General features: G+C 37.1%; 1 protein-coding gene across 8 annotated transcripts in view; it reads right to left on the minus strand.

Annotated features, from left to right (window-relative positions):
* LYST (lysosomal trafficking regulator) overlaps positions 1-14,652 on the minus strand; it is a 158,298-nt gene that overhangs the window by 116,215 nt on the left and 27,431 nt on the right. For all 8 annotated transcript variants that reach the window (XM_084794153.1, XM_084794152.1, XM_084794150.1 and 5 more), the window contains one exon: positions 1,438-1,528. In XM_084794153.1, coding sequence (XP_084650279.1) covers positions 1,438-1,528 — 91 coding nt within the window. The remainder of the gene's footprint in view (positions 1-1,437; positions 1,529-14,652) is intronic.

Raw genomic sequence — 14,652 nt, forward strand, 5'->3', positions numbered from 1 at the left:
ACCTTTAGTAATGCTATAATTAAGACATAGAGTTAGCTTGTAGCATCTCAGAACCTCAATATTCATCCAAATGAATTCAAAGCCATTCAATATACAGCAAATATTCATCAAGACTAGGGTTAAAAGAGTTCTTCAGCCAAAGTATTTCTCTAGGGCCTCATTCCCTGAACTAGCCAGGTGTAGAGAGAACAGCAGTCTATCCTAAGTCCCCAGAACTTGGGGCAACATTCAATAATCATTCTTAGAGAAAGGATTTAATTAAATGCACATCTTTCTCTTTGCAGTTATATGTACTATAGTCCATACAAAACAGAGTTATAATTTAGGAGGAATAAACAGAATTAATACAAGTTAATAGAATCTTATACTTTTATTTAGGAGAGGAAAAACAAAGCAAATGAGAGCAAATGTTAAAAGAGATGAATTCTACCAAAATATAAGATGCTGACAATGAAAATACTTCCCTAAAATGGCACAAACTGAGTTTTTCTTAATGGCTAACAAGTTTTTTTAATTCTGCAAATTAAAAAAAAAAGAGTAGTTACTGAATCAATAAATCATCAGGAAAAAATATTAGAAGTCCTTAAATATCTTCCTTAAAAACCTCTATGTAAGGATATGCATTAAGTATAAGCAAGGCATTAAAATATAATACAGGAAGACTATTTTTAACTCAGGAGATTCTCTATTCCAGAAATGATCCAAAGAAAAACCTGTTTATCTTTCCACTGAATTACTTAAAGGCTTATGTACTTATATATGCATGTTTTTCAAAATCAGAAATTAAAACCAGGCAGTGGTGGCACATGCCTTTAATCCCAGCACGTGGGAGACAGAAGCAAGCAATCTCTGAGTTTGAGGTCAGCCTGGCAAGTGCCACGACAGCCAGGGCAAAACAGAAAAACCTTGCCTCAAAAAATCAAAACCAACCAACCAAACAAACAAAAACCCAAATTAAAATTACCTATTGACCTCATGTCATAATTCTATTTAGCCTGGAAACAAAGTATGACCTCAAATTTATCCTTCAAAAGCAAAACTAGAAAAACTGAACTAAAGAAAATACTACAGAAATCACTTTTAGAGCACCGGTAACAGAAAGCAGTCATTAAGCAAAGAGCTTTAATTCTTTTCTTCAAACTCTTCACGACCCATCTTCCTAATGTATGGCATGCCTAACAACTTTCAACAAATACTCTATTTCTGCATATATTTTGCATTTGTCGTCTGTGTAAGCTTCTAAGAAGAACCAAGGCTATTTTTTTTTTCTAATACTGAAAGAAATAAAATTGTGCTTGCCTAATGAGTTTTTCACACTACAGAATCTACTGCTCTGCGTATGAAGCTGCATTAACTAATCAGGCAGAAGTAGCTTTGCAAATGAGCTCCTTTTCTCAGTGGGACTTGATAACACAAGTCCCTGTGAAAAGGACATACCTGTTGCCTGCTGTTCCTGGACAGGTATCTTCCACACCAAGGGAAGGAGTGACAGAAGAAGAGTCAGGAGTTCTTCTCTGCATGTCAGGGCCTGTGTCAGAAACAAAAGTCTTTCATGTTCTAAGGGTCCAAGACACATTAATTCCTAACATCCTGCATTCAACTGAACCAAAACCAATTGTTTCCTTTTTTTTAAAAAAGTTGCATTTGAGAAACTGAAATTAACCTATTATAAGTCCAAGTCAAACTGTGGTTCTTTCCAATTTATAAGCCTTTCCAGCCATAGAAGAATGTGAGATTATGTAATGGTATTTAGCATGTTCTCGCTAATACTTTCAAGAAGAGCTGTGATTGCCACCATGCACATTGCAAGAATTCCTCACCTATGAAAAAAAGTCTTGTTATGTAAAGATAAAAAATTAAAGCCTATAAGCTAGTAAACTAATAACAAAATTACTAGAAAAACATGTCTTCAGTAGTTAAATGTAAGACATAGAACATAATACATATGAAAAGCTTTATCAGTGAAGATATTAAATATATTTGACTGCACACACAATTCACAGGACTCGTTATCTTATGCTTTTTGAAGTAAATGGTCCATGTTGGAAAAGGCCCTTTTATTTGGTCCATAAAGCATATACACACAAACAGAACAATACAAGGCATGTAGTTAATTCTCTAATATGGAAATAAGCCCTAGTATGGAACTCGTGTTCAGCTTAGAAGTCCATCAGAAGTGTTGAAGTAGGAACACAACTAGACAGCTACACCTGGGTCACCTGAGACGTGGGGGTCAAGTAGTTAATGAGCAGTTAAACCAGGAGTTATTCCTTCTCATGCCAAAGTTTGAGGAGGGGAGCAGGATGACACAGGATCTACTGGGCAGAACTGAGGTGAGTAGGACCAGCCAATGTTAGCAACAACTCATATGCAAGACGATAACTAAGTAAATCAACAACAAGTAAACACAGAGACATATGAGAAACTACAAAAAATGATTCAGTTAATTTTCAATGATGCACAATTTGGGGGGAAAGACTCCTCATAGATTTCTGGCTCAGGTAAATAGGTGGTCAATAGTATTTCCACCAAGACAGAAAATCTTAAGATGGGTACTAGGTTGACGTCTTTAATCCACTTGGACTTGAGTTTTGTGCATGGTGACAAATAGGGGTCTAATTGCATTTTTCTACATGTAGACATCCAGTTAGACCAGCACCATTTGTTGAAGATGCTGTCGTTTTTCCATTGAATGGATTTGGCTTCTTTGTCAAAAATCAGGTGACCAAATGTGTGTGGATTCATCTCTGGGTCTTCAGTTCGATTCCATTGATCCACTAGCCTATTGCTGTGCCAGTACCATGCTGTTTTAATTACTGTTGCTCTACAGTACAACTTGAGATCAGGTATGGAGATTCCTTCAGAGGATCTTTTATTGTATAGGATTATTTTTGCTATTCTGGGCTTTTTGTTTCTCCATATGAAGTTGAGAATTGTTCTTTCAATATCTTCAAAATATTTTGTAGGTATTCTGATAGGGATTGCATTGAATCTGTAAATTGCTTTTGGTAAGATGGCCATTTTTACTATGTTGATTCTCCCGATCCACGAACAAGGTAGATCCCGCCATCTTCTGATGTCATTTTCAATCTCTTTCTTCATAGATTTAAAGTTTTTTTTTCAAATAAGTCCTTCACTTGCTTGGTTAGGATTATTCCTAGATATTTTATATTGCTTGTGGCTATCGTGAAGGGAGTAATTTTCCTAATTTCTTTCTCTGCCTGTTTGTCATTTGTATATAGGAAAGCTACTGACTTTTTTGAGTTTATTTTGTATCCAGCCAATTTGCTGAAGGTGTTTATCAGCTGTAGGAGTTTCTGGTGGAATTTTGGGAGTCACTTATATACACTATCATATCATCTGCAAATAGGGATAATTTGACTTCTTCCTTTCCCATTTGGATCCCCTTGATGGGGAAGAGTCTGGAACACATAGGCACAGGAGACAACTTTCTGAACAGAACACCAATAGCCCAGGCCTTAACGTCAACAATTAATAAATGGGACCTCATGAGGCTGAGAAGCTTCTGTAAGGCAGGTGACACTGTCAAGAGAACAAAGCGGCAGCCTACAGACTGGGAAAAGATCTTCACCAACTCTTCATCTGACAAAGGTCTAATATCCAAAATATATAAAGAACTCAAGAAATTAAACACCACCAAACCAAATAACCCAATAGAGAAATGGGGCTCAGAACTAAACAGAGAATTCTCAACAGAGGAATATCAAATGGCTAAGAAATACTTAAAGAAATGCTCGACCTCCTTAGTCAACAGAGAAATGCAAATCAAAACGACACTGAGATTCCATCTTACACCCATCAGAATGACTAAGATCAATAACTCAACTGACACCACATGCTGGCGAGGATGTGGAGAAAGAGGAACACTCCTTCATTGCTGATGGGAATGCAAACTAGTACAACCACTTTGGAAATCGATCTGGCGCTTTCTCAGAAAAATAGGAATAGGGCTTCCTCAAGACCCAGCTATTCCACTCCTTGGAATATACCCAGAAGATGCACTACCACACAACAGGGACATATGGTCAACCATGTTCATAGCTGCCTTATTCATAATAGCCAGAACATGGAAACAACCTACGTGTCCCTCAGTAGAAAAATGGATAAAGAAACTGTGGTACATCTACACCATGGAATACTACTCAGCTATTAAAAACAAGGAATTTCCGAAATTTGTGGACAAATGGATTGAACTAGAAATTATCATAATGAGTGAGTTCACACAGAAGCAAAAAGAGCTAAATGGTATATACTCACTTATATCGAGACACTAGTCCAAGGTGTACGTCCCCATGAAAAACTGTACCTACCAGGAAAGTGGGTCAGAGGGGAGGACACCCTATTGAGACTTTAGGTGTGAGAAGCCTGGGAGAATGAGGAAATAGAAGGATCCAGTGGGTCCTGGAAAACTACAGGCGAGTCTGGGCCCTGGGGTCCTCTGAAAACTATGGCAACAGCCAAGGAAAATATAGGCAGTAAACTTCGAACCCCTACCCAGACTAGCTGATGGACAGGACATTCTCCACTGCTAATGGAGAAGGAGATCTGACTTTCACACAAACTCTGGTGCCCCATATTTGACTATGTCCCTTGGATGGAGACGCCTGGTGGCACTCAGAGGAAGGATAATAGGTCACCAAGGAGAGACTTGATACTCTATGAACATATACATGGGGAGGAGGTCCCCCTCAGTCACAGACATAGGGGAGGGGAGTAGGGGGGAAGCGGGAGGAAGGAAGGAATGGGAGGATACAAGGGATGGGCTAACAACTGAGATGTAATATGAATAAATTAATAAAAAAAGATGGGTACTAGGTTAGGGTAAAGATGATGGATTGACTTAATTTTTTTATAATTATATATAGTGTGCATATGCTGTTAGGCTTAGCAGTGAATGCCTTTACCTGCTGATCCAACTCACTGGCCCAGATTCATTTTTTAGACATACACAATCTGAGACACTACTGGTGTGTCTAAATGGAGACAACTTTTAGTAGACAGGTAATATATCGATCTGAAGCTTAAGATATGAAAATCACTTGAGTGGATGCCTGGAACATACCTGTGGTTTTCCAGAGTGCAAGCAGAATGATGAGAAAGAAGTTATGACAATGGGGTTTGGAGATCCAAGTCTTTAAGGAAGTCAGGGTGTGCAGTGCTGAAGGAAGCCTGCTGAGCAGATTGACAGACTGAGACAGACAGAGGTGGATTCAGAGAATCCATGGAAGAGAGCAGCAAAAGCAAGGGCATTCAACAAGATGAAAGCTGCCCTTTCTGAGCTATGTGAGATAATGATTGAAACCCCTTTAGCAAATGGAGGATGCTGGTAACAATCAAAGCTTTGATGGAGTGATAATGGAATTTTGAGAGTGTGAAGACCGGTTACAGCAAGCTGAAGAATCAAAGGAGTTAAAGAAAGATTCCCAGTCTTAAAGTAAACTACTTTTTAGCTCATGAATCCTTCAGAGTCATTTAGTGGATGACCTCACAACATTCTAAAGGAAAAGACACACTGTCCTGGTAAGTAGGCTCTTGCTTTATGGCAGTACACTGGCAAACCATCGCTGCTATGTGAACAGACATTCCTGCCTTCACCTGCTGCTCAACGTGATCTGGAAGCACCATGCAAAGCCCAGCTCCACCAGTATCTGCTCTGTGCAGCTCCTCTACTTGCTTCATCCCAAGACAATTGCTCTCCCCTCAGGGTTTCATGCCTGCTTCCTCTAATTTACCATAGACTATAGACCACAAACCCTTGAAAAGAATGAGATGGGAGCAAGTACAGATCTTTGGGGTTTGACCATGCTATGCGAGAGCAGTACTAGGTGGATAGGAGGGATATGTTGGCAGCTAATGCAACAATTCTTCATTTCACACTCAATTACTGTATATCTAACACAACTCATGTTTGAGGTAACTCTCCATAATAGTAATGTGGTTGGTGTTTTTGTGTGTGCACATGCCACAGTATATATAGAGATGTCAGAGAACAAATTTCTCTCCTTCCACCTTTACATGAGTTCTGGGAATCAAACCTAACACACCAGGCTTCTGTAGCAATCACTTCTACCCACTGAACCATCTCATGGCCCTGATTCTATTACTTTTAAAAGTACCATATATTCCTCTTTTTTTCAATTTTTTATTTTATTAATTTATTCATATTACATCTCAATGGTTATCTCCTCCCTTGTATCCTCCTATTCCTCCCTCCCTCCCATTTTCCCCTTACTCCCCTCCCCTCTTTTTTTTTAAGTCCTTTCTAGTCTTCAGAGAAACCTCACATGTAATTCTATGCTTTGAAATCCATAAATATTTTTCTCTTATTTATTGGCACTCTGGAAAAATAGGCTTATAGTTACTTCAATGAAGCCCTAGTTTTATCTCCCCAATCCTAAGTATGCATAGTAGCTACAGTATCCAGAAATAATGGTTGTTCGCTTATGCCAAATTCACACATGCCACACCCACACAGGCCATGCACAGAGACATTCCCTGGCTTTCTTATAACCTAACCTATAGAATTGAGCTTATAATATACCTTCCTTTACTTAATACTTATACTTAGATCATGCCTTTAAATCTTTCCCCTAGCAACAATAAATAATGAAATCACTCTCACTGAAGTGTCACTTTCTCAATTCTGTTCAAGAAACATGTTACAATTACTTGCCAAGTACCAGGCACGGCTCTTTTCGTGCTAGGCATCCAGGAGCAGTAGTGCTAGGAGAAAGAGGAAGGGTCAGTGAGTAAGGGAAAGGATGCGATCACAAGCCAGACACACATCTGGGATGCTCAAAGGTAAGACATCAATGGAGACCTTGTCACAGAATGTTTGACATATCAAGGAACATGGACTATAGCTAGAAAGTAATGCAAAGTTACTGAAGTTATTCGATGGTATCACAAATGAATGTCTTGGCATACTAACTAAATTTAACTTCCCAAAGGCTAAAATGTTAATAGCAGATTAAGGTGTTGCTATTCTTCACTTCTTCTTTAGGAATTTTATTCTAGTATGTGTGTATTGTACACATATTAAAAAGTTTCTTCATTAGAATTATCTACTCTTTTGTTCCATAACTGTATCGCTACAGAGCTAAAGGAAACACATAACAAATATGTACTATTTTTTTGCTTTGCTAAAAGATTTCCTAATGTTTGTTTTCATTTCTGTAGTATTTTTATGTCTCCATTTATCTGTCAGTATGTTTTGTCTGCTTGTTTGTTTTAGATAGGGCTTTACTATACAACCTAGACTGGTTTCAAACTTACCACGTAGCAGAAGATGGCCCTGAACTCACAGTCATTCTCCTATATTTGTGCGCCATATGCTCGATTGTAGATGTGTACCATTATGTTCAAAACTGTCATTATACTTTAAAATTCCACTTAACTTTTCCATCTCTTTAAAACAAGGTAATGCGAGACATGGTGACACATGCGTTTAATGCCAACACTTGGGGGGCAGAAGGAGGATCTCTGAATTCAAGGCCAGACTGGTCTATATAGCAAGTTCCAAGACAATTAGGACTACATGAAGAAACCCTGTCTCAAAAGAAAAAAAGAAAACAAGGTATCAAGTAGAAATAGCAATAAACAGTTCTGCTTGTATTGGTCCTATATAGATCTTACTAAAAATATTACTGGTTTTTCTACTTTTGAAATATATATATATGATAATTCTAATGAAGTAGATAATTCTAATGAAGAAACTTCTTAATATGTGTACAATACACACATACTAGAATAAAATTCCTAGAGAAGAAGTGAAGATTAGCAATGTGTTAATCTGCTATTAACATTTTAGCTTTTGGGAAGTTAAATTTAGTTAGTATGCCAAGACAATCATTTGTGATACCATCGAATAACTTCAGTAACTTTGCATTACTTTCTAGCTATAGTCCATGTTCCTTGATATGTCAAACATTCTGTGACAAGGTCTCCACTGATGTTTACACACACACACACACACACACACACACACACACACACACACACACTTTTATTCTCAATTTGCTTTTAGAACTTTTGTAAAGAGGTTTGGGAGTTGAGTAGTTTTACAAATACCAAAGGTGTTGTACATGCTAAGCCTGTGCTCCACCTCTGAGCTACAATACAGCCTTGTTGAACATTTAACATCTCAGAGTAATTATGCACCAGTTTTCACTAATGCTTGACATTACATTGCTAGTTCTTGAACCCACCAGGAACTAAGAACTCATTTTGTAAGGGATCAGAGAGTAATTATTTCAGGTGTTCCACATTATATAAGGCCTCTGTCACATATTTTTCTTTTTCTTTTAATAACTCTCTAAAAAATTCATAAACTATTCTTAGTCATACAAGACAGTTCAATGACAGAAAGATTCGACCTTCCAGTGGCAGCTGTCCCCAGAAAACCCCCATTCTCTCTCCTCCACTGTCCCTCAGCAGAGAATGGTTATGAAATGTCCACAACCCTCTGTTAAAGCTTCAAGGAGACTTTAGATAACATCAAGTGCTATCATCTAGACAAAAGCACTCCTAAGAATCTTTTAGGAGCTGTTCTATATAGGCATCATATATTCACAGCGCAGAAAAGTTTTGTCTCAAAAATAGTTACAGATATTTTTAGTGATACAGAGTAATCCCACAAAGATCATAAGAAACCTACATTTCAAAGAAAACAGTACAATAGAGAAACACTGTGGGAGGAAAACAAGGAGGGTAGAGAAAATCGGAGTAATATGTTCAACATACATTATATACTTGCATGAAAACTTTTTTTAAGAAGATGGAAATACTACTAGATTCACCTAAAAGTGTGAAGGATAGCAAAAAGAGGAGGAGGAGGAAGATGATGAAGAAAAATAAGAAGTTATCATCTTTGTCTTCCAACCTCACTTTAAATAAAAAAAATTTTTTTAAAGCAATCTGTCCTTATTGCATGAAGTCAAGAGTCTTGGAGACCAGGAATTAATGAACCACCCAAAGAGAATAAAAAACATTTCAGGCCCTCAGAATAGGTATAAATACACAAACCAAATCAGACCCTATCTTGTATGTATGTATGTATGTATGTGAATATGAAGATGAACTTAAAATCTGTCAGATTAACCATTAAAAAGATCTTATGCCATTTAAAATGAATAACTTATTTAATAGATTAACATGATTATGTATAATAAATTATTAATGAACAGAACTCATAGAAAGCTAAACTTAGTGCAACATTTAAAAACCATCTGTGCCACTGTTGGAGGTCTGAGGCAGGGGAATGGGTGGAGGAGGGAGGGAGGGGATGGCAGTCAGGATGTAGTATGAATAGGTTATAATAAATAAAATATACATTTAAAAGAAGAAGGTCAAAATGAAACAGAGCTAGATGAAAGAGAAACTCCTAACTCAAATCAGTCTATACTTACATAAATTCAAACTGCAGAACAAGCAGGTAACTTATATTGCTAATCCCACTACATGGGCATAGCTCTGAGACTGGCTGAGACATAAATGTCTATACATAGACAATGCTTCTTGTTGGCTACATAATCCCTGTGACTTATTTTTAGATGCCATTCTTCATATGGTATAAATGAAGATTATAGATATCTTTCTTCTGTTCATACTAAGAGCAAAGAACCAGCCTTAACTGTTCTGTGCACTCTGCACTCCTGATACTTTTATAATGTTAGGACTGTATAATGCTTGTGAGAAATTATATGTTTTCAGAACAAAAGAACAGGACACTGATGCTGGATCAGACCTGACAGGATTCATTCCTCTCAGCATGCTGGACACTGACATCCTGCATCCTACATGTTCCAGTTCCAAGTGCTTCAGTTGCTGTGCCTCATCAGAACAGGACAGTTCTCAGGATAGGTTCGAGGAAAGCTTCTGATCCCAATTGGTCCAGCATTTCAGACTGTCCCACACAGGACTTCTATTAAGCCTGGAATTTCTCAACATTTAGAAACTGGACCACAAATGCTATTCCTGACTTGTTAAACCATTTTCCCCAATTATATTTGGGCCCCTACAAAAGTATTGTTCATCCCAAATCAACCAGAAGAAGCCTTAAAAAGAGAATAATGCCCCATTTCCCCTACGGGAAGTTGGGTGCATTTTTGGTTGCTCTCTTGGGCTACAGATGTTTATTTTCATTGGGAGTTGGTTATAAGTTATTATTGATCTTATTTGGAGAGAAGATGAGGTTGGACTCAGGGATTTCTCTCTTTTCCTTTATCTTTCTTTCTTAGGTATGGAGATAGGGGTTGAAAAGAAAGAAGGGGGAATATAGAAATATATAGAGATGACAGGACAAAAAGTAGGTTATTGAACCTATTCCTCAACTTAAGGGCTTAACTGTTACTCACAAGAAGGTTATTTTTAATTCACTGGTATATAGTTTTGTATATTGATGCAAAATAAGTTCAATTTTGATAAATTGGTATAGAATTTAAATTGATGATTATTCTTCACACACATTAAATATATTGCTACTCTAGTAGGAGGTGGTATACCCATACAACTCAATTATAAGGTTTACTTCCAATACTTTGAAGGTGCTATTGCAGGCTGTTTAGGATAATTAAGTAATACAAGTTAACTGTTAGTTGATCAAATCACGGCCATGTCAATTACTAGTCTATTTTCATCACAAGAATATACACCTATGTTTAACAAATAGATAGGATTCTATAGATAAGGTAAAATAGTTAGATAAGATCTTCAAAAACCTCAGAGACCTACAGAATATGGCATTTAAAGATGTTTTTATAATTTTAAGGATCCTTTGACAAATAGATCAACTCCTGGAAACACCCAGTCTACCTCAGAGAAGATGATGAGCATCGTAGAACCTCCTTATGGAGATGGCTTCAAACGTGGAAAACAAGCCACTGGGCAAAATGCTCTCATTTCTGCTACAGACAGAATTCCGCCTAAAAGTGGACAACCTTGGACTCAGGCAGAGTCGACAGCCAAACTCTGCTAAGACAGGGTAAGCAAGTCCTCAATAGTTCCTGCTTCACAAATATGTCTGCCAGATATAATGGGCCAGAAGGCTAAAGACGATGCTCCAGCGTTACAGAGAGTTTTGGGTGATTGACTAGGCAGCGAACTGTCATTTTCTCATGTTGGAAGCTGCTATCTTGTACTTCCTGTTTACACAGATAATTAATTTTATTCCTTCTCAAGTCTCTGATGGGGTTGAAGACCATATAGTTTGGTTTTACAATTAATCTTAGTTGGCTAGGGGTTAAGATGTTTTTAGGTCTAAATAGAAGTTTTCAGGTTGATAGCGATAAGATATGATAGATACTGATTTACATTCAGAGTTGTAGACCCACCAAAATAGGAAACATGTTTTCTCCAAGGTTGCCAAATACAAATAGGCAAAATACAATGAATGTAACATTTATGTAATTCCTAATTGTTTCATGGTCCTTCTTGCTGTATGTAGTTTATTGTATATATGTGTAATAATATAAATGTATATGTAAGTTTTTTAAAAATCCTGTACTATACAGAAAAAAAATCTGTGTACTTTACCCACACTAAAGAATTAAAAAGGAAAGATAATGATAGTCTCAACAGATGCAGAAAAGACATATGCCACAACTTATCATCCATTAATGCTATAAACTCTCAGTGAACTGGGAACTGAGAAAACACCTTCATTCTGATCAGAGGCAACTAAGAAGCACTGAGCTCAAACCACATTCAATAGGAAGATGTGTACTTCCCCTTGGGTTAGTAGACCAAGGCTACATAAGTCCACAGAAAAAGTCTGAGACCTAATAAGTGAATTTAACAAAGACACAGGACATGACATCAATATACAAGAAAAGCAGCTCTATTTCTATACACAACATATGAGAAAATTAAATTTTAAAATAACATTTGCAATAGCATCAAAAGAGAATAAAATATTTAAATCAATTTAATAAAAATGTACATGATCTCTATACTGAAAACATACCACTGCAGAGAAATCAGAAAAGACCCAAATTAACAGATTTACACCATTTACATGGACTGCAAGAAATCAATAGTGCCAATTCTTTCCAAATTGATTTGCTGATTCAGCATCATTCCAAGTGAAAGCACATTGAGTATTTTTACAGAAATGACAAACTGAATAAAATCTGTATGGAAATCCAAAAGACACAAAAATGGGTATTGCTAATGAACTAGAATAAAATCGGAGAACTTATATGACCTGATTTCTGTTTTTTTGTTATTTGAGAGATGACGCTTATGTATGTGTAGAGCCAGTTTTCTTCACCATCATGTGTGTTGTAAGGACTGAATTCAGGTCAGTAGACTTGGTGGCAAGGACCTAGACCCACTAGGTTAGGAAGACCTAGGCCCTAAACAGTTAGGAAGACTAAGAATATTCCTCTTTTGTAGAGTGCTTATCTTGTACTCATGAGACACTGGCTTTGATCCCCAGCACTGCAATAAAATTAAATAAATACATGAATGAAAAGCTTTAAAAGTAGAAGAATATCTAAGAACTTTAATTTTTAGAATAGAAACTATGACCATAAAAGAGAACTCTATTTTTCTGAAGACACTTTTAGGGCAGGAGGTTTACTTCAGTGATCTAGTGCTTGCTTAATATTCAAAAGGCCCTGGCACTTAGAAACAACAAGAAAACACTTTAAAAATGAAAAGGGAGCCAGGTAGAGTAGCTTCTTTCAGAGAACCTGGGTTTAATTCCCATTACCCACATGACTGCTCACAGCCATCTGTTACTACAGTGTCAGACGATCTGACATCTTCTAGCTTCTGTGAGCACCAGGCACATACACGGTACACAGACATGAATGTAGGCAAACATCCATATACATAAAATAAAGTAATTTAAACAAACCTGACAAACCATTACCAGAAAAACTAATGTTGCTATTAGGTCTTGGATGATTTTAGGCATTTTAATAATACATTAAAGGATATTTCATGGATTATAAGAGAAAGTAAATGTACAGCCTCAAAAAGCAGATTAGTGGTAGCTTAGGGCTAGGAGAGTGGAGGAGGCTGGCTAGACTACAGTTCCTTTTTGAGATGATGAGGGTGTTTTTAAATTGGCTGTGGTAATGGGGCACATATTCTGAGTGTCCTAAATACAACTGAACTTTGCATATGGAATGGAAAAAGACTGTAATATGTGAACTCTGTCTCCATAACAGTGATAGTTGAAAAGCTAGAGATTATGTTTAGGACTATATTGGAAGGCACAGTGCAGTTTAGAGAAAACATGTACCTTTATACCACTGATTCTTTGAACACATGAAAATTAAATAATTTTCTACTTAATTAAATCTCCTTTAATTTCTTATAAAATGCTTTCTAGAATTCTATGCAGAAGTATTGTATATACTTTATTAGAGTTATTGGTGAGTACAATATATTTCTGGTGCTATTTATATAGTAAGTATCTTTAAAAAGAGAAGCTGGATCACATACCTATACCCCTAGTACCTAGGAAACTGAGGCAGGAAGAGCAAGAGTTCTAGGCTGGCCTAGGCTATATATTAAGTTCTAACGCAGTGAGGATTACATAGCAAAACCTTTCAATAGCATGGGGGTGGGGAGAGAAGGAAAAGAATTCAATGAAGAAAAAAATAAAATGAAAAAAAAAATATAGCATAAAGTCCTAGATGTATAAAGCTAAAAAATCATTTCACTCAAGAATCTGCATGCTTCCTAAATCTAATTCACATTAAACTTTTAAAACTGCATTCTGATCTTTACTGAAAGCATAAACTCCTTTCCTGAATTAAAATCCTATGTTTCTATGAATAAACATGGCAATCTCCTGCTATTGAAGTCAAAAGTTATGGCAATGTTTTATTAAGAAAATATTTCTTACACTTTACAAGACTAGAATTTTTGCCAAACCTCACACCCAGAGTTAATATACCTTGTGGTCACCTAAGACTAAATCTGGGCCAGAACATTTCACTTGGGAGGCAGATGCAGACAAATCTCTGTGGGTTCAGACCAGCCTGGTCTATACAGTGAGTTCCCAGACAGCCCTGTCTCAAAAGCAACAAAAAAGACTTAAAACTGCTATTTTATTGTGTGTTTGAACAGGTATGGCCCCCATGGACTCATGTGTTTAAATGCTTGGCCCACAGGGAGTGTCACAATTAGGAGGTACAGCCTTTTTGGAGTGGGTGTGGCCTTGTTGGAATAAGTGTGTCACCGTGGGGGCGGGTTTGAGGTCTCCTAAACCCAAATTACACCCAGTGTAGCACACAATCTCCAGTTGCTTGCAAATCAAGATGCAGAACTCTCAGCTCCTTCTCTAGCACTATGTCTGCCTGCATGCTGCCACGCTTACCACCATGACAATAATGGAACTAAACCTCTGAAACTGTAAGCCAGCCCCAATTGAATGTTTTCTTTATATGAGTTGCCTTGGTCATGGTCTCTTCACAGCAATATAACCTAACTAACACATACTGTATATTCAGGCTCTTTGTTTTCTGCCTTTAAGAGAATGATTTAACAATCAACTTTATTTGCCTTGGATTTCCCATGTAATCAACTTTTATAACCTAAGCTATCAACATTATAGAGAGTTTTGGGTGACTATTTAGGTAACAAACTGTCTCTGTCATCTTCTCATTTGGAAAGCTA

Source organism: Acomys minous (assembly GCF_964271855.1).
Source record: "Acomys minous genome assembly, chromosome: 9".
Classification (NCBI taxonomy): domain Eukaryota; kingdom Metazoa; phylum Chordata; class Mammalia; order Rodentia; family Muridae; genus Acomys; species Acomys minous.